Source organism: Vitis riparia, chromosome 7 (genome assembly GCF_004353265.1).
Source record: "Vitis riparia cultivar Riparia Gloire de Montpellier isolate 1030 chromosome 7, EGFV_Vit.rip_1.0, whole genome shotgun sequence".
Lineage (NCBI taxonomy): Eukaryota > Viridiplantae > Streptophyta > Magnoliopsida > Vitales > Vitaceae > Vitis > Vitis riparia.
Window position 1 is genome coordinate 7442498 of NC_048437.1, and position 22939 is coordinate 7465436.

A 22939-nucleotide genomic window follows, 5' to 3' on the forward strand; every position below is an offset into this window, starting at 1 on the left:
GTTCAAAATATATAAGGTACAAAAAGATATAAAAATAAAAAGATTACATTTGTATTCATGGCAGTCACTATCAAAGGGGTTCAACTCCGTGCTATCTTTGCCAACTGTGACTCGGCACTCAATCTGAGTGTCCAATTGGGTGCCTCCATGATCATAGGATTATTTCTCTTGACCCCCCCAAACTTGTTGGGAATCAAAATAAATGCCCAGCTTGGCTCGAAATAATGCAAAGGTAGCTTTTAGCAAACGTTTTGTAAAAGTATATATTAACCAGTTAAGAAGCATAGGAGACCATATGCCATGTGACAAAGTTCCCATAACAACCTTTCTGTGTCCAAAATGTTCAATTAATTTCTTTAGGATATTGCAAGATATTTGTTAATTTGACTGCTAAGTGAATTAAGAGTATGTTTGACAGTGATTTTAAGAAATGTTTATAACATCTTTAATACTTTAAAAATAAAATTTTTTAAATATTATAAAGACTAAAAATACTTCATAAAATCACTATCAAAGATACCATAAACACTTTTTAAAATCATTGTCAAATCTATTCTAAAGTGAGATTATTCAAATATTGGTGAACCTGATTAACGACATGAATAATATGAAGTCTTATATTAACTATTGCAATGCACCAACGATACATGGATAAAGCATCAACAAGATGGGCATTGTAAGAAGTGGACTTAGCTTTAATGGCCATAGCTGATCAACGCAATAAGAGAGCTTTCAAGCACCTTTGTTTTTGTGAGGTTTTACATGTGTTTTGTTTGGGAGAGTGGATTAATTTCCACATGCAAATTTCTCAATGAGTTTGACAATTAAGTATTTGATAAAACTGTCACTATTGCTGTAAACAAGAATATCGTCTATATAAGTAAGAAGAATCGATCATAGTCATAATGTTGGTACAATACACAAATAAAGACAAATCAATTCTGTCATAGTAAAAACCAAAACGAAGACAAAATTGAAAGAAAATTTTAAACCAAGCAGAAGCCGTTTGTTTTAGGCCATGCATACAAAAACTTTTTTAATAAATACATATGATTTAAGAAAGCATTCTTGATATTTGGTCGGTGCATGTTGAGAGAGAGAGAGAGAGGTTAACTTGAATACTGAGCTAAAAGTATTGTCATAGTCTTTACTAGAAACCAGAGTAAATTCCTTTACAACCAGTTGGCTTTGAATCATGCAACCCAGTTGGACCCAACTACATTGATATGAGAGGGTCGAGGGACCCTGACAAACATAAAGCGGATGCGGGAGGTAAGATGGGGTTGGAGAGCTTCAACCCGATCTTGAGAACTAAGGAAAAATTTCATTGTTTTTGCAGTGGTGCTGCAGGATCATTCCATATCTCAGTTTGATGCACGTTAGCCCGTCTCCATGAGTTTCATACACCCTTTCCATTAAGCTAACTCACTCTCACATTAAGTCACCAGTCATAAGTCATAACATTAGGAAAACGTAATCACCTTGTCACCTAGTCTTGCTATAAATATTTAATGCCCTGAATATGTGTGCTTTGCTGGGAGACGTACAAGCAGAAGGATGCCATATATGTCAAGAATGATGCTATCAAGGATATAGAATACTATTAGAAGGGGACATCTTAGGATGAAATTTAAGTATTTTTGTTCTTCCTCTATTAAATATCTAATTAATCCGCCATCCCCACAATAAAAATGGAGTATGAGAAGGCCTACAACAACTGGCACCGTGGACTTCCATATTACGTAAGCATTATAATTTGAAGTGTTAAAACATCTACCTAGAAATAGACACCCATACACCTGTGATAACAATAATCTTATCTAGCGTGAAACAGAAATCATCACCACGGCTCTCTGCTAGTATTTTCTTCTTTTTCTTGTTTTAATTTTCTCTTGATAGGGATGATGATGTCGAGGAAAATTTTGTTATACACGAGGAAATACGTAAAAACAAAACATAGACATGAAAGGCAAACCTCCTAGCTGTTTCAACAATGATGATACGAGGGGACTCACTTCCTATGTCTTTTGGCCTCGCTATCATATTTTAACAAATGATTAATTTAAATTGGATTATATTTTTTTTTTATTATTATTTTTACGATATGAAAACAAGTGATATACATATTGACTCCATAGCTAATGGTATCAAATATTAAGACTCACTAAGAATCGTTTTAACAATTGAAGAATGGAATCCACAGAATACACGTACGTATGACACGATTGAGTTTGAATCGTTCTCAAGTGGTGCTGCAGCCGGCTAATTTTAAGCTTGTGAATGGAGGATTTCAGCATGCCCGCGTGTTGTCACCTGTCACTGTCTACATTGATGGAATAGGATTGAACTATACTATATCCTCGAATTTGACCATGTCTCTGGTCCATTCTCATTTTGGAAGTTTCGTGGACCGAAGAATTCAAATGTTAGAAAGTAGAGAGGTTCATAGAGTTGGAGGCAAGTGAAATAGATTGATTTATTATAATTATGTCATTGTTTTTGATGATTCTTATGGATAATTTCCATTTTGGACTAGTGTTCTTTATGTTTTCTTGACCATTTCAAATTGAAATCGTCTCCAACAACTATGCGTTTATAAAAAAAAAGAAAAAAAATGTAGTCATCCTTTTGGATTGTTATTATATTTTTTTCTTGGATGAAAGAGAGATAGAATCTGGATAATTGGCTTTAGTGGGTGAAGAGGCCGGCATAACGTGGCAAATATTGTAGCTTTTCAACCTTATAAATGCTGGTAGGAGTAGTCATTGAACCAACGCAAATCATAGCTCTCTCTTTTCACTTGAATATTCTATTGCTTCACTCTATGGAAAGTTGAGCATGGAGACTACAATTCAGGTGCCTAGATGGACCCCAACTCCTAGTCCTACAAGCTCACCAAGGGGACCCAATGTGCCTAGATGGGCACCAAGTCCAAGCTCACCAAAAGGAGCCATGAAGAGTGAGAGTTTTGAGCCAAACCCACCAAGCTCACAAGGAGGGAACCAGGTGCCTAGATGGAACCCAAACGAGCCAAATACAAGCTCACCAAGACGGTCCATGCAGAATGAGAGTTTCGAACCAAGCTCAACGAAAGGGACCCACTTGCCTCAATGGAACCAGAGTCCAAGCCGACCAAGCTCGCCAAAAAGGCAAATAAGGGATGAGAACTTTGATGAATTGGAGATAGGGACCCATTTGCCAACATGGACCCAAAATCTAATCCCACCAAGCTCACCGAAAGGAGCCATGAAGAATGAGAGTTTGGAACTAAGCCCACCAAGCTCACCCAGGGCGAGCCATGTGCCTAGGTGGACCCCAAGTCCAAGCCCATCAAGATCATCAAAAGGGCCCACGAGGAGTGAGAGTTTTGATGATCTGGAGAGGGGAAGCGTGGCTTCTGAGGAAGACATGTCTTCTGACATGGAAAAGTTTTTCCCATTCAACAGTGACTCCATTTCAACTAGCACCAGACCACCACTTGATTCACTTCTGCTTGAAGCCCCATCTCTGAGAAACCTTCCCAACGTAAAAACGTCATCACATAAACCAGATGTTGGACAGCCAAAGCAAAACAAAAACAATGTCACGTGGAATATTGATACGGATTTCACATCCAAATCCAATGGTGTTTTCTTGACTTGGAAGGACCTATGGGTGACGGTGCCAGACCAGCAAAGTGGGCGACGTCCCATTCTACAGCGCCTAACTGGATATGCCCAGCCGGGTGAGGTATTGGCCATCATGGGTCCTTCTGGCTGTGGCAAGTCAACTCTTCTGGATGCATTAGCCGGTAAGATTTATCTATATCTAACTTGAATAGCATTTTTCTCGCACTTGCATCATGATGAACTTACCCATAACTCATTTGCAGGTGAGATCAAGCTGATCTTATCCTATTCACCGATTCCACTCATTCACACTTACTCTTCGTTTTTCACACAAAACACCCTTTTCAGGCCTGTATTTGTATTCATCATGAGGTTTATAGCAAAGACCTAAATAATTTCCACACAAAAAACCTTTTTCAGGCCTGGATTCATCATGAGGTTTATAGCTAGACCTAAATATTTCCTAGCTTTACACACTAAGCATGGCATACCTAACGATTCCTCTCCCGTCATGGGCTCCTGTTGTTGAACCCATGACGTGACTCTGAAATTGATTTAGTTATCGCGTAGTTCAAAAACCTAATTATTTTTACCTTTAAATACTTAGTTACATTTAGAATCATTCAAAATTTTTTTTTTTCTAACAAAATCACAAAAATGCATCATTTTCCTATAAAATTATATGATGATATTTTTTTGGACGACGTTTCACCTTAATGGGTCGTGTTTTTGTACTGTCAAAATTTAGGTAACCGCTTAAAAAACATACATTTAAACATTATTTAATTATTAAACAAATGTCAAATCACCTATTTAATAATTATATCCTCCTATTTAATAATAAAATTAAGTTAAATCATATATAAGTCTATGTGATTAATATTACAACAAGATATTTTTGTGATCTAATTAACTAATTTATTTAGAAAAAATGAAATTAATTCAAATATGAGTTTAATAGTTTAAAATTATAATTAGGTTAATATTATTAAATAAGTGAATTTGAATTAAATTTGTGTTTTGCATGTTAACCTAAAAACTATATATTTATTAAATGTGTTATATTGGTGAACACAAATTTGACCAAACACAAGTATAATTAATCTAAACATGTGAAAAACATGTTAAGTTTGAATGTTATTATGCATGAATTACATCATACTATATGCATGCAGGAGAACGTTGAAGAACACTTATTGACAAATATGCGAATTTATTGCAGGAAGATTAGGTTCGAACACAAGGCAAGCAGGGGAAATTCTCGTTAATGGCAGAAAGCAAAGACTTGCTTTCGGAACTTCGGTAAGCAGACTTTGAAAAAAGAGACAAAACTCTGAATATATGATCTGAAGTTCAATAGCAATTAATGCAAGAAATATCCAATTTGCAAAAGTCAGGAGTCTTTTCGTTTTCTTTTCAAATCCAGAGCGTCGTTTTTCTCAGATGGGTGTGTGCAAACACACTTTTCCCTGATTGTTTTTATTTGCCAATCTGTCGTCAGACTCGATGACTTTTTGAAAAGGGGATAAACTGATGACGAATTTGATTTCTCAACGAAACCTTGCACTAGAAACGAGTACAAACATTGGCGGTTTTTGACCAGTTAAATGCTTTAAAGGGGTTTAAAGGAATTTCTTTTCCTTGTTGTAATGAAGGTTCTGCCATGGTTTCTCATAATGTAGGCCTATGTGACTCAAGACGATACTCTAATGACCACATTAACAGTAAGGGAAGCTGTACACTATTCTGCACAGCTCCAACTTCCAGGCTCCATGCCTACCTCGGCTAAGAGGGAAAGAGCTGAAATGACGATATGCGAGATGGGGTTGCAAGACTGCATAGAGACAAGAATAGGAGGGTGGGGAAAGAAAGGCCTCAGTGGTGGACAGAAGAGGAGGGTTAGCATCTGCATTGAAATCTTGACGCGTCCAAAGCTACTCTTTCTAGATGAGCCCACCAGTGGCCTAGACAGTGCAGCCTCTTACCATGTCATGGACCGCATTGTTAAGCTTGCTCACCGAGAGGGAATCACTGTTATTGCATCAATCCATCAACCTAGCAGTGAGGTTTTTGAGCTTTTTCACAATCTCTGCCTTCTGTCTTCTGGTAAAACAGTCTACTTTGGTCCTGCTTCAATGGCAAATGAGGTATTTTAATCTCTTTCAAGATGCATTCACAATCGAGAGTCGTGTCATTGCACCTATCTTTATGAAATATTCTCTTCTATTTTATTTGCAGTTTTTTGCTAAGAATGGCTTCCCTTGCCCAGCTCTGAGAAACCCATCTGATCACTACCTTAGAACTATAAACAAGGACTTCGACTTAGTAAGCAGTCTTCCTATATACAATTCCCAGTTCTTAATAAAGAATTCAAGGTACTCGACCACTTTTTAGCCTACTCAAACTCTAATATACCACTACTGTGGCTCTTACTATTTTAGGACATCGAGGAAGGACTTGGTGGCGCAACAAGCACAGAAGAAGCAATTAACATTCTTGTAAGAGCCTATAAGTCATCTGAGACTTGCCAGCAGGTTCAAGGGTGGGTGTCTGAGATATGCCAACAGGTATACATGCAATTTAATCAGACTACAGTTGGTTTTCAAGTTATTGAAAAAGATATACAAGGGATTACTCAAACGGATCCCTTTCTGTTTTGCAGAAAGGAGGAGTGCTTGAGAAAAAGGGAAGCCAGGCTAGCTTCGCCACCCAGTGTCTTGTTCTTACTAAGAGATCCTTCGTGAACATGTATCGTGATCTAGGCTATTACTGGCTTCGACTTGCAATCTACATTGCATTGTGTTTATGTGTTGGGACTATCTTCTATGACATTGGCTTCTCTTACGGCTCCATTCAGGTAATTAATAAGGAACGACACAAATACTGGTTGTCTCCAATTATTATTCACAAAATATAAGCCAATAACTCTGCTCCAAAATCTACAGGCTAGGGGTTCGATGCTCATGTTTGTTGCAGCATTCTTGACTTTCATGGCAATTGGTGGATTCCCTTCATTTGTAGAGGACATGAAGGTTGGTCTATTTTCTTAATGTCAATTCATTAATTCGTTAAACATATGTTCTATATTAATTGATAGTGGTTGACGTTTGACCTTTGACCTTTTTCCTCGTCATAATCAGATCTTTGGGCGAGAAAGATTAAACGGGCACTACGGCGTTGGAGCATTTGTTATAGGAAACTCACTTTCTTCAATTCCTTACCTGCTTATGATATCTTTGATCCCCGGAGCAATTGCTTATTACCTCGTCCACCTTCAGAAGGGATTTGAACACTTCGTCTACTTCGCTATACTATTGTTTGTGTGCATGATGTTGGTTGAGAGCCTAATGATGATGGTGGCGAGTATCGTACCAGATTTCCTCATGGGAATCATAACAGGCGCAGGAATTCAAGGTGTGATGATGCTGTGCGGGGGCTTCTTCCGATTGCCGAATGATCTTCCCAATCCTTTTTGGAAATATCCGATGTATTACATTGCCTTCCATAAGTATGCAAACCAAGGATTCTACAAAAATGAGTTCGAAGGGTTGACATTTCCCAGCAATCAAGTAGGAGGAGCACCCACCATTACTGGTGAAGAAATCCTGCAAAACGTTTGGCAAGTGGAGATGGGCTACTCTAAGTGGATTGATCTTGCTATCTTATTTGGAATGGTGGTTCTGTACCGCCTCATGTTTCTGGGGATAATAAAGACCGTTGAAAAGGCTAAGCCTATGATCAGAGGACTCTTTGTTGTTCCGCCTGAGAAGTCCAGGCAAATTGTAGAAAACCCTATTGATCCACAATATGCCTAGTCCCCAAACTTTATTGGCGTGCTATTTATTTTTCTTGTATTCTAGTAGCTGCAGGTCAAAGATGTAACTCCTGGTTACTCTGAAATTCAGCTGCGTGCTTGTCAATGGATGATTTGCAGTCATCTCAAAATTGATGATGTAACTTCTCGTTACTCTCAAATTCTGAATGAATAAGTTTTTAGACTTATTTTATGCTTTATTGAAATGTACACACTGATGAATCAACGTCCACACTCTGTCAACAATGATAAATTTGAACTTCCTGAACTAGGAGTGTCTTTTGTCCAGATTGGATTCCAGTCAAATTAAGGGACTATAACAAAGGTTATAACTTAGAGGAAATATTCCAATTAACTGCCTCATTATGTTGGGTGCAACTGTCCAAAGTTGGTTTGAGTTGGAAGTCTCTCCCTGTCTATGCTTATGTGCGGTGCCACACATCAATACGGAAAGCTCAACTAATAGACTTTCCAGCTTTATATCTCTCTTGCTTTGAGACTCTGATAAGATCCAGCACGGAATCTCAGATTCATATGCCTAGATGGACTCCAAGGTCGCCTTCAACCGATACCATGAAAAATGACAGAGTCGATGTGCCTAGATGGACACTCATTCCAAGCCCATCGGCATCACCTGAGAAAGTTGATGGCAATTCAAAGATGGGAAGCATAGGTTCCGAAGAAGATATGTTTTCTAGCACGGGAAAATTTTTCCCATTCTGCACCACCACATCCTCACTCAGACATCCATAGATCGCCATCTCTAGTGATCCATTCCAGCTTTGAAAAATCACTGGAGGTTGACGCAGTAGGGCAGCAGAAGGGAGAAGGAAACTTTGTTACACACATTGATATCGGTTCCATGGCCAAGCCGAATGGTGTATTCTTGACATGGAAGGACTGTGGGTGACCGTGCCAGATGGCAAGAATGGACGCCAAGCAATTCTACAGGGGCTCACCGGGTATGCTCAACCGGGTGAGGTACTGGCCATCATGGGGCCTTCTGGCTGTGGCAAGTCAACTCTTCTTGATGCCCTAGCAGGGAAATGCCTACAACATTTTTGATAATTCAGATTTGCATGGCCTTCCTTTCACACATGCAATCATAAAAATTAATCAAATCACAATATTTCACCTGGCGACAGATTTAGTACACAATTAATTTTCATATGTTTTGGAAAAATAAAAAATTATTAATTTAATTTTAAAAAGTATGTGTACCATGCCATGGAAAGTTTCCACGCATCATAGAAGTTGTATATAATTTTACTTTACTTTATATAAAAGATTTTCTAAATTTTCTTAAACCTTTCTAGGATAAAAAAATAAAAATAAATAAAAACTACCAAAACATTGAAATATTTTTAATTAAATTTTTATAAAATTTTAAATTCTTTTAAAAATAAAATTTTTGAAACTTATATTCATAATTTTTTTAAAAACTTTTAGGTATATATTTGATGTTGTTAGCTCAAGGATTTTCCTAATCGGGTTTTGATGATAACAAATCATGATTAAGTGACTACTTGGTTTAAATGTTTAAGAATTTCAGGTATAAACTTGAAAATTCATCAAAGGACCAAATGAATACAAGATCAAGACGCTTTGAAGACTTGTGATCATAGGAAATTAATATAAGATAAACGCATGAGTGCACTTAGGATTTTCACACATTTCATGCATCTTTGAAAACTTAGTTTATTCTTTAAAACGTTGATTTCATTAAAACCTGAGTTTTTAACTAATGTATACCTTAGGTAAAATGTTTCAAAATTGGTTTAATAATTTTCTTAAAGACCTTGTCTAAGTGTTAGAAAATAAATGAATTAAAAAAAATAGGTTTTCAGGGCTAAAAATGCTCAACCAGTCGAGGATATGCCCAACCGGTTGAGGAACCAGTTGACCGGTTGTGGTCGTCGGGTCGAGGACCGATTGAGGAAGGTAAAAAACCTTCTCTCTCTCTCCCAGTAACTTTCTCTTCCCGGTCGAGGTTTTTCTCTTACTGGTCGAGGTTCGGGCACCGGTAACCTATCATGCATTAAATGCTCCAACGGCTAGTGAACCAATCAACTCCTAGCTTGACCGGACGAGGTTACCTTTTGCTGTTTTTGACTCCCGAGCTTAGAAACCTATAAATTGAGAGTTCCATTTCATTTATTGAGAAAAGAACACTTGCATTCAATAGCCTATCTACCTGTTCTTGATCAAAAAGCTCTCATTTCTTTCATAGTGCATTAAATCACTAGTTGCATATCCTTTAGTGCACTCTTATATGTCATCCTAGTTTTGTCTTGTATTTGAGTCATCCTTAAGTTAGGTTGAGTGACTATATCTTGTAAAAATCTGAGTGTTAAAGCCTTCAAGAGGGTTGAATCTTGAAGAGGTTGTATAAGAGCTCATTGGAGCTATAATCCAAGTGTAAGAAGATTGAAAGCTTGGTTGAAGTTTCAAGTTAGTGGAACCCTCACTCGGTTAGGAGGTTGAGGAGAGTGGACATAAGCAAGGAAATGCCGAGCCACTATAAACTCGAGTTTGAATTCTCTAAACTCTATCTCTTTACTTTGCTTATATTGTGTTTAAATTTGTTGTAATTGAAAAAATTTTAAAAACCCAATTCACCCCCCCTCCCTTTTGGGTGTTTTTCTTAACTAAACATATCTTTTGTTTTCTCATATGTTATCGAGAGTACACTATTATAACTTTGACCCTTTTATTAAAAAAGTAATAATTCTAAAATATATAGCATATTGTTCTTGCATATTTTTCTTTAGTGTAAAATAGTTGATCTGTTAATTAATATTATTTTAAAATATAAAAATTAATTAACAAGAAAAATATATTCATTAAAAGTGTTATAAATTACTATTTAAAATTTCCAATAAATAGTAGTTTTAAAATTTTGTTAATATTAAAGATAAATTATTTCCAAGGTAAATCTAATGATACCATTAATTCCTATATATCTTGTATTTTTGTACAACTTTTTACTTATGCTTTTACCATTTTTCACACTCATTCTTAACCTAAATGTCTGATTAGTCAAGTAAATATGATTTAAAATATAAAAATTTATTAAAAACGATAAATATGGTCTTAATTGGTAATTATTTTTTAAAACAATTCTAAAAGATAGTTTTTAAAAACTATTTTTGAAAACTGTTCTCTATTATTTTATAGAACAAAAACCTATTTTTGAACCTAAAATGTTTTTAACTCGTTTTTAATATTTTTAAAAATAATTTTTATATCCACAAGTTTAGTTTTAATCATTATATATATATATATGTTTGTATAATTGTTTTTTAAAACACCTCTAAAAAAATAAGTGAAAATAACTAAAATATATTATCTAAAAACACCGTAGTTTTGTTTTTTGATAATAGAAAACAATTTATAGTTATCAAATGTGTTTTATAGTTTTTTTGTTATAGAAAATAAAAAACTGCTGCCAAACAAACTTTATGTCTTTTAGTTGTTTTGAATTGTTTTTAAAAGTAATTTATACAAACATGTATTATTTTGTAAAATTAACATATAGTTATATTATTTCATTATTAATAAAAAATTGTAACCCATGTGGCTAAAACGAGCTACATTGAACTTTTTTATTTTTTAAACCATTTTTTTTTAAAGGCCAATCATAGGCCAAAATCGATCTAAAATGTGGATGAATTTCTAAAATTATTAATTTCTTCGTAAAAGATAGATATCACATAAATGTATTATACCTTTATTACAAATACACTAACATTATAATATAATATAATTTAAAATATTTAATTTTTTTTCTACTAATATTTGTTTGTTATTCAATTGATAAATGCCTATAAAAAATAACTACTCATTTTATTAGGGTAATAAAGTTTTTATTTAATCATGAGCAATTATTAAAATTTATTGTTACTTGCATAAAATAACACACTAATCTTAGGATTTTAATTTTTATTAAAGATAAATTGACAATTATTATTTTTTTCTTTTTCTGGTTTTTGGAAAAAAAAACCTAAAATTTTTGAATTTATTTTTGAGAAAAATATGTTTCAAATAATTTAATTTCCTATAATAAAATTATATAATTTTTTTTTTATTATTTTCCCTTTGACCTATTTTTCTTGATTTTTATATCTTTTTCTTATTTATTTTTTCCTTACCCTGTTTGGTAATTTTACCTTAAAGATTTTGGCGTTCGTATTTTAAATTTTGTATGGTTCATGCTTGACACTTCATAGCAGGAAACCAGATGAAACGGCGACGTTTTTCCTCTTTTATTCAAAACGTCGTCGTTCTTCCTAGGTTATTAAATGAGCATCCTATCCTGACTCTCCAGCCTTGGCATTATCAATTCTCACGTGTATATATACAAATAAGTGAAACAACCTCATCTGTAGAGAGAGAAAACGGTGAAATGGACGAAGAAGAGCACGAGGTGTACGGAGGAGAGATCCCCGACGAGGGCGAAATGGAAGGAGACATGGACGCTCACAACGCCGACGTCGATATGGCCACCAACGACGACGACGCTGTGAAGGTCCTTTCTCTCTCCCTCCATTCTTTCTTTCAATTTTGACAGGAAGAGCAAAACCCTAATGACTTGAAACAAACCTAATCGCTTCGATTTTATGTATCTGGTTTTGATCAGGAGCTGGATGAGATGAAGAAAAGGCTGAAGGAGATGGAGGAGGAGGCAGCGGCTCTTCGTGAGATGCAAGCTAAAGTGGAGAAGGAAATGGGCGCTGTTCAAGGTCCCTTTTTTTCTTCGTCTTTGTTTCTTAGAATCTAGGGCTTTGGATCTGGTGTCCTTTGTTTGGTTGCTGCGGCAATTTGGGAAAAGATGAAAAAGTGAAGTTTTGAATCCTATGTTGTTTGATTGGACTAGGGCCCCTGGGGGTTTGACCTCTCCCTTATGGATTTCATTTGAGCAATTGACTAATAGACAGGTTGTTTAGGCGCTTTCCCTTAGTTCTGGTTTTTGTGCTGTTATGTTTTTATTTTGTACTTATTTTTATTTTTTTGCTTTTGCACTCTCTGGGTACTCCCAGTGTACTTGGGTTTCACCCCATAAGCTCGTTAGTCGTTAGGTGCTCTTAATCACAGCTTCTATTTTCTCATCCAAAACACGCAGCCCAAAAAAAAAACCGTTGGTTTTTTTTTTTTTCTTTTAAATTCCCTTGCTTTGTCTGAGCAACCAAAGGGGCATTAAGGTTTAGGATTCAGTTTTGATGCTGCTTCTGTTTGATCATGTGTAGTATTTTATGCATTTTGGGTGGTGATAATTCTGGCTCTCTTTGATTTTGTTGAATAATTGATTGGATGAATTGTTTGATATTCATGTTAGAGACGATGTTTTAGATTATCTCTTATATATATATATATATTCTGATGTGTTAATGAGTTTGCTGCACTATAAGAAGTACAGTAGTCTTGGGAAGGCATAGTACAGTTAATACCTGGTAGATCTGTAATGGTAAATGATTTGAATCGAGGGGGATGCTGCTGCTCATTTTCTGTTCCTTTAAAGCAATTTGAAGCAACTTGCTTATTATAAGTCTCAACTATTCAAACAGTGGCACTAACACATCTTTGGAATTAAGTTTATTACTTAAATACCCTGCTCATTTGATTTATGTGCATGTCTTAGATCCTGCTAGTGCGGCTGTTACTCAAGCAAACAAGGAGGAGGCTGATTCACGGTCGGTGTTTGTGGGCAATGTGAGAATCAGATTCCTTTCTTCTGTTCATACTTCTCCTTTTTCTAAAATACTATTCTTTTATGAAGTATGAACATGTGTCTGATATATTGTTTTTTTATTCATATATCCAAAACAAAAATGTCTGATATACGGTTTTCTTGGAACTGCATCAGTAGTTTTTATTTTTTTTAATATCTCTAATTGGCTGGAACTTCTTGTTTTAATTAATCAAGGAACTTACAATCAAACATTTATGCAGTCACTACTGGCCATAATTAGTTTTTCTTTCCATATATCCATTTGTATACTTGTGGGACATATGCTCTCCCCTCTCTTCTCACAAAATCTTCAGATTGTGAATAATGTTCTCTTCCTGTTCGTATCCTTTAATTATTTCCTACAAATATGTGATATTTTTAGTTATTTCTACTTCTTGCAGATATTTTAATTAAGTTCTAGTTCTGTTTGTAGTTAACGGATCACTAAAACTATATATATGTTAGAAGCTGCTCAAGGTATATTGGACCTTTTGGGGTATGCTGAATTTTTTTTAATCATATGTTAAGAGTTAAAATGTCTAGTAGTTGGTTTGAAGTCCTATTATGCATTTATTAATACCATATATGACTGTAGGTGTCATGATATTTGGAGTTTGTTAACGCAGAAATGTTTTTGTTGTATGCATCTGTTAATAGATCCTGGAAATGATCTTAGAAAAACTTCTGAGAGTATGATATTGTTATATGAGAAGACATAATTTTTATTTTTATTTGTTGGAGTTAATGAATTTTAGAAATTTATAATGATTTTATTTGTTGGGAAATAGGATCTTCTGTAGGCTTCACAAAGTCGCATTTAGATTTATGGGTTTTTAAAGTAGGGTTGAATCCAAGAGTATCTAGCTCAAGCTCTATTTTATTATTAATGGGCTGAAAAATATGGGCCCAGGTTAACCCACTGACTGGCTTTAAAATATAAAGTTGTTTTAAAATTAAGATGATATGAAGAAAAAAATGAACCAATATGAATAATATGGTTTAAAATGTTAAAATAATTGATTATTAAATTCCACTCTAATCATGAGAGCCTTAATTACACCCCTTGGAGTTGATTGATCCAGCAGAGTTTGGGTTGTTTAGCTGGATACAATTCCACTTTGTAACAGAAAATCCCTACCTCTATCTGGCTATTTTGCATGGGTGGCAGGTGGCGAACCTGGGTCAGAAATTGCCAGCTTTGTTCATCCTATGATTCTAAGCTCAATAATTTCAGACTCTTTACTTAAATAATGTATTACACTATTGGAATCATGATATCCCATTCACCATGATTTTTTGCTTTTCCAATTGCCTTGATCTCATTTTTTACCAAGGTTGAATAAGCCATAACATATGTGCCATATCAAAGATGGTACACGTCTTCGTCTGTTGGTAAAATGCTTGTGCATTTGCAAGGGAAAAAAAAAAAACTTATATCATGATCCACTTGATCACTTGTTGCCCTTACTAATAGCTGAAGTGTAATACTCTTAGAGGGCATTGCTGTTGATCATATTTGGTTGTAGATTTGATACAAAAGCTTTAACATAGTATCATTCATCTCATTAAGACATCATCAGTGTTAAAAATTGTTCAATACTAGGTGCATCAAAGTAGTGTGTATAACACTGATATGATGACCATTCTGCTTTGGTGAAAATGCTCACTGTTTATTATAGGAGAGTAAAGAGTCCTATTCTATGTCAGTTCTAATCAATGTTTTGAAAAGCTAAATCTGATCTTGAGACCTTTTTTTTTACTAAATGAGATTAGACGTAAGGCTTGAGGTGGAATGAAGTGTTGGTCTCAAACTTGTTAAAAAAGAAATCTAAAAAATTAAGGGTCTATTTGACAACATTTTCAAAGATAGTTCTCAAAAAAACAGTTTTTGAGAACAGTTCTTTAGAACAATTCTTAAGAATAGTGTTCAATTGTTTTCAAGAGCAAAATTCTGTTTGGGAACTCGAGTATGAAAAACTGTTTTTTCAATTTACTCTTGGTGAAGATGTTGTGCACCTTTATATAATGTAAAAATTCTCAAAGCATTTTCCATACTTTTAATTGTTTTCAGAATACTGAAAAAAAACACTTCAAAACACCCTTGGTTTAAAACAACTTGTTTTTAGAACAAATTCTCAAGAAACTAGTGTGGGTCAAAAGTTTATTAAATGTGTTTTTCAAGTTAGAAAATTGTTGAGTTCCAAAGAACAAAAACCTATTCTAGGAACAATTTCCGAACACACTAATTATTTTTTATTTTCAATAGTACTTTCAAATTTAGCTCATTTTTTTTCTTTCAAAGTCCAATTCTGTCATGGCTCCATCAAATAGTATTTAGCACCATTATCACCATTACTAATAGGATCCGCAAACGATTTGTCATCATCTCTAATTCTCCATCATCCTTCTTATCATTGTTATTGTATGTTTTCTTCTTCATTCATCAATTGCTATGATCTCTTTCGTTTCTATGTTGATGATAAGATTATACATGAGCTTAGTCACTACAACAAACAACTCCTCTCTCTCTCTCTCATGCACTTTCTCTCTCCTTTCTTTAAAGCATTGAATAGAAGCTAGTTAAGCCCTCCTTTAACACCTGGGACTTGAGACCTAAGGCTTATAAAATACCGAAAGGAAAAACCTTTTAAAACCCATTTAATATTGACTTAAACCTCTTATCAATATAGAACAAAAGCCCACAAGGACCCAAACCATTGAATATTGAACCTTAACCCTCAATAACCTTTGTATGTCTCATCAAGGTGAGGCTTTGATCTAAATTATCATGTTGTAATGATATAGCCTAAAGGTGAACCTCTAGGATAATTCACAATGCCTTGGCTTGAAGCTTGCCTTAGGGCATAAGCCTTAATAACCTTTTAAAACATTGGCTTTGAATTATGTTGTTATAGAAATGGATCTGCACCATGTTATTCTAAAAAATTTACAGGGCATATAGAAATTTTCTCATTTACTTTTCATGAGTTTTTTTTCCTTGTACATTTGAGTATAATTAGTTTGTGTAAAGATCATAAATGTGGCTTAAGGATGCAGATATTTTCAATAGAGCAGTTTTATTAGGTGAATATTGAAATGTTTACTAATTGAGTATGCAATTAAATTCTGATTATTTAGGGTTGACCATATGAATTGTTTCCCTTCATCTCAATCTAGGTCATGTCTGTTGTTAAATTGAATACCCTTTGACATATGATCACTTACAATTTCTTGTGTGCAATAAATAGTAACAATATTTAGGGCTTATATTCAATTTGATTCTATACCTCTTAGAATCATATTTCTTATAGTTTTTTTATAATTATTTTATTTGCTAAAGGAAAGTGTTTTTTGGAGAATCTCACTTATTTTGGCAATTATTTAAGATATGGTTAAGAGGTAGCTTTTAAAGAGTGACTTTCCAAGAATCAGACTGTTTTCTTTATTGATAGTTTAATTACCTAATTTATCCTCAAATAACTTGAGAAATACCAATGCTACAGACAAGATGAATATGGGTGTTATATAGAATATTAGCAACTAATTGAATATTTATTTTTATTTCTTTATTTGATAGTTTTAGCTATGAAATTATTTTGGATCTATTGGATATTTTATTAGATTTTATTTTATAGAATAATGTTATCTTAAATTATATTATTTTCTTTTTCTGCCAAAAATTTAGTTTTTGGGATCAAAATCTTTTATATCTCAAATTAATTATTTATTGTTCACTATCATAATAAATAATTCATTTTAGAGAGAATATTTTTGTAACTTTAATAAATGCTTATTTTGATCACATTGTTGGTCCATAACAATTTAACAATGTAATCATAGTTGTTAAAAACTTACTATACATGATACGATATAACAATACAATACATTTTTTAATGGAAATCAATACATATCACAATCCATATCTTGTCTTAAAGCGTATGTTATGATATGATACACAATACACCTATCAAAAAATGATATGATACACAATACGATATGTGAAATAATGATACATACATCTTCAACTATTTTCCATAATTTTTAAGAAAAACCAAATTAATTTTTTTCGTTAAAAGAATTTATTATATTAATTGTTTAAAATGTACTAAAAGATTAAAAATTGATTGTAAAAAGGAGATATAGGTAAAATAATCTTATATGAAAAACTACATTCTTGTTGTCAAATGTTATGTTATAAGCCAATTAAGTTTATTTTTATAATGAATATTGGAGAATTTTCATTTGAATGACTTGAATGTTGACATTGAAAATGATGATGATTAGTGAATAAAAATTTTTACTTGATATATTAGTTTTTTTTTTTTTTTTAATTTCTTTTTTGGTGGAGGAATGATGATGAACCTGACAAGTTGAAACTTTGAAGATGACACATTAAGGCATATATATATATATATAATACAATAAGTGCATATGCCTTGTTAGATTTTGGAATTAAAAATCATAGCTAAAAGTTGAAAAAGTTCATTTTTTGAACTTGTTAAAATTTTAATATTCAATGTTTTCATATGATATGATATAGTTTAACTGTTTAGATCTTACTATCTTTTATAAAATCGGTTATGTATTACTTTAAACTAAATACTTTCAATAGACACACATATATATATTTTTTCTATTTATTTTTCACTATATAAAAATGCTTATGATACAAGATATAGAAAATAGAAAAATGATACACAATATGTTTTATGAGTTAACAGTTATGAATGCGGTTTATTAAACCCTTGTGTTGCTTTTGAAGCTCAAAAGTATGTCAATTTTCCTTTAGTACAGCTAAAAATGATTAACCTGAAAGTTGTTTCAATACTAAATTGGCTGTGTCACACACACAAAAAAAAAAGGCAATACAAAATGTTTTTTTCCTTATTAGGTTGTTCATATCTTGATTTTTCCTAACTATGCCTAAGGAGTTTTGGTATTGACGCAATTGATATTCCATATGCTTCTTGTCTAGTGGTTTCAATTTTTGGCTTTACTCAAGTCTTCCTATATAGAATTGCTGGTATTGAATCTGTTGAGATTCCTTCTAGTTTTGTATGTAGAATTTGAACTTGAGTTTCAATTATTTCTAAATGGATATATTAGAAGTTAAAACCTTGTTTGTGACACTGGAGTTTAAAATTCTCCCTTTTGTTTATCCTAACTTTGGTTTGGATGTGGATGCTTCTTGACATCAGAATCATGGTTTGACTTTATGTCTCACTATGATCGCAGGGTCATTCCATTCCTCAAGTTCTGTATATTAGCGCTGGAATTGTTACTCTGAATTTTGAGGGTGGGCTGAAGTTATTCTGATGTTAAATAGGCTTGCATTAGAAAGGAGGGAAAAAAAATGATACCTGCATGTTCCAAATTTAAAAGAAAAGGAAAAGGAAAAGAAACAAGAGAAAAGAAAATAAAAGAAAATGAAAGAGAAGGAAAAAAAAAATTGAAATATTCCTGAAAAAAAATGAAGTAATATTTTGAAAGAGGAAAAAAAAGCATGGATTTCTTTGATGAGAAAAAAAGTGAAAATTTTGGAAAAAGAAAATGAGTGGAAATGAAATAGAAACAAATCAGTTTAGAAAGCAAGAAAAAAAAGAGTGAAAATATTTGGACTTTCTTTGGTGAAAAGGCATTCCAGTTGGGAGGCTGGGGGGATAAAAGAGAAAGGGAATAAAGATTCTTCAACTTCAGTGCACTCATGCAAGAGGACAAAATTGTGTCTTTTGAAGATCAATGGCGAGTCATGGGTATGCAGTCTTAGTTGCAGAGGCTGGTTGCTGCTGGCGCTGGTGATTATTGGTGCCTCAGAAGTGTAGTCATTTAGCTGATGTCCTGAAGGGTATCTGATTGCTGCTTATTAGTGACTTAATATCTTCTTTATCTATTATTTTTCTCCCAAATCAATGAAGTGCAAAACAATTGTTGAAAAATATGAATGATTGCTGCCATTTGCAAGTGATGTGGCAGAAAACTCTGAATGTTGAGAAGCTCATTCACTTTGTTGGGTGAATGACCTACTTAAGATATATGTTGGACACAGTATGCTATGTCATTCATAACCAGGCATGGTTTTTATTTTTGAATTGGAAGACATTTTTTTAAGAAGCAAAAAAAGCAGAGAAGAAAAAAGTCTGAGTGCAAACACAAGAAAATCTACTCTGAAAATTAGAGATGGCTGCTCAAATCATGTCTCTCCTCTCGTTTCTTTTTTTTTTTTTTTTTTCCATTGAGGAAAAAACTTGGCACATATCACCCAGGATGTGACAAACTGATTAGTGAACTGCATGCATCTTGGGTAATATAAGTAATTCATCAGGCTTTGTTGATTTGATGTGTTTTTTATGAGAAAGTCTAGATATTAGAGAAGCTAGTATATTTGGCATTGAAAATTATATGCCACTGCGCATCATTGCATATCTATAATTTTCTACAATAGGTATAAATAAGGGGTTATCTTTGGTATAATGAGATAGTATAGGTTATATATGGAAATCAAGAGTCTAGGGATATTTTAGATAGATTTATTTAATTCTTTTATTTTGTATAGGGCAAGAATGGAGAAAGATTAAGTTTTTAATATTTTATTATAGAAAAGCAGTTTCCCGGTTGGGGCAATCAACTCACTCATAACTTGTGGTCTGCTCAGAATAGAAAATGGGAAAAAAAAGTGTTCACTCATAACTTGTGTTCTGCCTTAATGTTTAGTTATTCTCATTTTCTTGAATAATTTGAAGAGATAATGTTGCTACGTATGCTACTTATGAGTTAGCGATTCCTTGAATCTAACTATACGTGAACCTCTTGCTAGTTTACTTTTGTTTGTGGTTCCTTCATCAGATGGATCTTAGAGCAGACTTCTTAGTTTTTCATTAGAACCAAAGAACATTGTGCAGGGTTTCGGTTTGTGGATCTGCATGCTGGTATTTTGGTGGGTTGTCACTTACCAGTACATCATAAACCCAATTCTTTCCCTGTAGGGTGTTTTTGCTGGCTTCTTTTTTAAAGTTTCATATTAGATATTATGGGAGGTTGTTTTAAATGGCATTTAAGGTTTTTTAACTCTTCTGTCCATCATGTGACCTGTACCTGGACTCAACCATGTGGTACGGTCCACATGGGTGCTTTGCGAGAAATATACAGTGAGTCAAAGACATTGAGAGAGAAGACCGTTCATAAAAGCTCATAGGTGGGTTAGACAGGAAGAAGTAGCCTTCAAGGTACATTTTTACTCCCAAATTGTTGTAATGGACTGCAGAACATTGACTGATGCTGTTTCTAGTAAAGGAAGAAATCTAGACAACAGAACTAATTATGCTTTGTATAAATGTTGTTAAGATGAGGAGAAAAGCCAAACTATATGTGTACTGAGGAAAAATATCAGATGAGTATTGATATGGGAAAAGTTGTTTTTCTTGGGATAGATTGATAGGTCAATAATCATGCTAAAAAGCATTTTGTAATGAGTTGGAGGCGTTAGAAGTGGAAAGTAAAGGTTGATGTTGCAATACTATGAGGATACCAAAACTGATGTAGAACAACCCTAGGATGGTTGCTCATAATCAATTAGGTGGACTACGTTTTTTATCTTTTAAGGTTTAAGGAGAGGAGCAAGGGATAAAATTTATTGCAGCAAAACAAAACAAACTTCTCTTCTGTGACTGATAATGGTTTTTTATAGTTGAAATTGGAAAGTAGGGATTTATTTGATACTCCAAATAGTTGTAGTTAAGCATTGTTGATTGATTTGGATTATTGCAGTTTTGAGGAAAAAAATTGAGGTGAATCAGGTGAACTGTAATTTGAGTATCTCCTCTGAAATTTTTGAAGGAGACTCTGATATGTATCTGCCTGTTTTTCCACCAAGCAAACATAGTGTAAATCTTAAAAAATCCACTTCCAAAGTAAAGCATGTGATAGAATAGGTAGTATCACCAGTCAGATTGCTTCCTGACCATATCTTGTACTGCAAAAATCAAGGTTCTCTGGAAATACTATAGAATATATTAAGTCATGATTTTGTGCTGATACTTTTGGAGATTGCCAAATTTAGGTGGTTCATAAATGTGATATTTACCGCTAAGAGTACTTTTACTGCCCCAAAATATTTTTGCATTTAGGAAAATGAAGGAACCTCAACAGAGATATCCCCAAGCGAATTAAGCAGCTGATATAAAAAAATTCTCCTGATTTGTTTTCCGTCTTTGATAACTTTGTGAATTTGCTTATCATAACCTTTTCATTTTTGTAAGGTGATTTGTATCATTCATTAGAGAACTATAAATTTGTGGAAGAAGCAATATGATAGTGAAAGTAGTATCTCCAATTGTTTGATGAGAATTTATTTATAAGAAAATTGCATTTAGCATTTGGATTGGTAAAAGGAAAAATTTAAGATTGCTTGTACTTAACAATACTTGGGATTAGTACACGAATCATTCTGGCATTCAGATCATATAAAGCTATGCTTGTGTTTTATGGTATGCAAGTTTTTACATACTGATCCAAGTTATGGTAAGAATGATTCTGTGTTCAAACTGCCCAATTTCATAATTGGACTAATCATGCTGTGTCTCCTTTGCTGGTCCCCTTAGCTCCTTTTACTTTCAAATGTTTTCTTTCCCTAATAGTTTTTAAGAGTTTAATGGGCTTTTCATAAAAGAAATGGTTATTATTCTATCTGCTGACTCAATTTTGGTATTGGATCTTATTGGCAGGTTGATTATGCATGCACACCAGAAGAAGTGCAGCAGCATTTCCAGTCATGTGGTACAGTAAACAGGGTTACTATTCTGACAGATAAGTATGGCCAGCCCAAGGGTTTTGCATATGTGGAATTCCTTGAAGTGGAGGCTGTTCAGGAAGCTCTTCTTCTGAATGAATCTGAGTTACATGGCCGGCAATTGAAGGTACTTCATTTTCTTCTTTCTGACATGGAAAGAAGTTCTCTTTTTGGTCTCGGACCGGAGTCTGTAATTTTGGAGATCACTTTGCTTTAATGCTTGTCAATATCTATTCAGGTTTTGGCTAAGAGGACTAATGTGCCTGGAATGAAGCAGTTCCGTCCAAGGCGTTTCAATCCTTACATGGGGTATCGATTTAGAAGGCCATATGTGCCACCTTACTTTTATTCCCCTTATGGATATGGGTATGTTTTTTGCCCGCACTCCAATTCTATTCTTTAATTCATTCCCTGATGAGAAGAATGAACTTTGTTTCTGTCCTTCTCTTTTTTATTTACCTGCTGCAGGAAGGCTCCCAGGTTCAGAAGGCCAATGCGTTACATGCCCTACTACTGAAAGAGATAAGCGGTTGCGGTTAAGACAATGTCATTAAATATTAGGTGGACGGGTATATCAAGACACTTCACTTTTTAATATATGTTCATTGGGAAGCAAAATTGCGAATCTCTTTCTATCAATTTGCCTGATGGGCATTATTACTATTCTGCACTATCAACTATATGACAAGTTGACAACAAAGTTTTATCAAATACCTAGTTGACCTTGATGTTAGACGATATAATTATGGTGTCTGAGCATCCTGCTGCAGTGTTAGCTAGCTATTAAAATTTTGCATTTGCTATGCATCAAGGGAAATTATTTCATTGCATTGATATGGCTCTCGGTTTTTTTTTTCTTTTGTTAGCGACATCTTTGTGACCAGTTTGCATTACTAGGGCATTGATATAAATGCTTGATGAATGGAAGACTACTAATTTCTTGATTTAGGTTCTCTAACATGTGTATCATCTAAATCATTCCGTCTATTCCAAGGATGAGCTTA

The 22939-nt window shown here is 33.9% G+C and overlaps 2 protein-coding genes across 3 annotated transcripts; both read left to right on the plus strand.

Moving 5' to 3' along the window:
* Positions 1-2838: 2838 nt before the first annotated feature.
* LOC117917403 (ABC transporter G family member 11-like) lies at positions 2839-7423 on the plus strand. The gene is made up of 8 exons (XM_034833671.1): positions 2839-3790; positions 4831-4910; positions 5291-5755; positions 5847-5933; positions 6050-6175; positions 6271-6465; positions 6554-6640; positions 6749-7423. Exons 1-8 carry the CDS (start codon positions 2839-2841, stop codon positions 7421-7423), a joined length of 2667 nt encoding a protein of 888 aa, XP_034689562.1.
* A 4375-nt stretch (positions 7424-11798) lies between these two features.
* Positions 11799-22731, plus strand: LOC117918427 (polyadenylate-binding protein 2). Of its 2 annotated transcripts, none has more exons than XM_034835084.1 (6): positions 11799-11950; positions 12062-12164; positions 13061-13131; positions 21871-22062; positions 22174-22244; positions 22404-22731. In XM_034835084.1, exons 1-6 carry the CDS (start codon positions 11828-11830, stop codon positions 22450-22452), a joined length of 609 nt encoding a protein of 202 aa, XP_034690975.1. In that variant the 5' UTR covers positions 11799-11827; the 3' UTR covers positions 22453-22731. The 2 variants fall into 2 exon arrangements, with proteins under 2 accessions (XP_034690975.1, XP_034690974.1); XM_034835083.1 differs by having other exon boundaries at positions 11801-11950; positions 22174-22301.
* The last annotated feature ends 208 nt before the right edge of the window (positions 22732-22939 follow it).

Bases quoted from the DNA above. Each gene is read 5' to 3' on its own strand.
- LOC117917403 (XM_034833671.1), top strand. From the start codon at position 2,839: ATGGAGACTACAATTCAGGTGCCTAGATGGACCCCAACTCCTAGTCCT. The intron at 3,791-4,830 runs GTAAGATTTATC...AATTTATTGCAG, and splicing joins TCTTCTGGATGCATTAGCCG to GAAGATTAGGTTCGAACACA. The intron at 6,641-6,748 runs GTTGGTCTATTT...CGTCATAATCAG, and splicing joins CATTTGTAGAGGACATGAAG to ATCTTTGGGCGAGAAAGATT.
- LOC117918427 (XM_034835083.1), top strand. From the start codon at position 11,828: ATGGACGAAGAAGAGCACGAGGTGTACGGAGGAGAGATCCCCGACGAG. The intron at 13,132-21,870 runs GTGAGAATCAGA...TCTTATTGGCAG, and splicing joins GGTCGGTGTTTGTGGGCAAT to GTTGATTATGCATGCACACC. The intron at 22,302-22,403 runs GTATGTTTTTTG...TACCTGCTGCAG, and splicing joins TATTCCCCTTATGGATATGG to GAAGGCTCCCAGGTTCAGAA.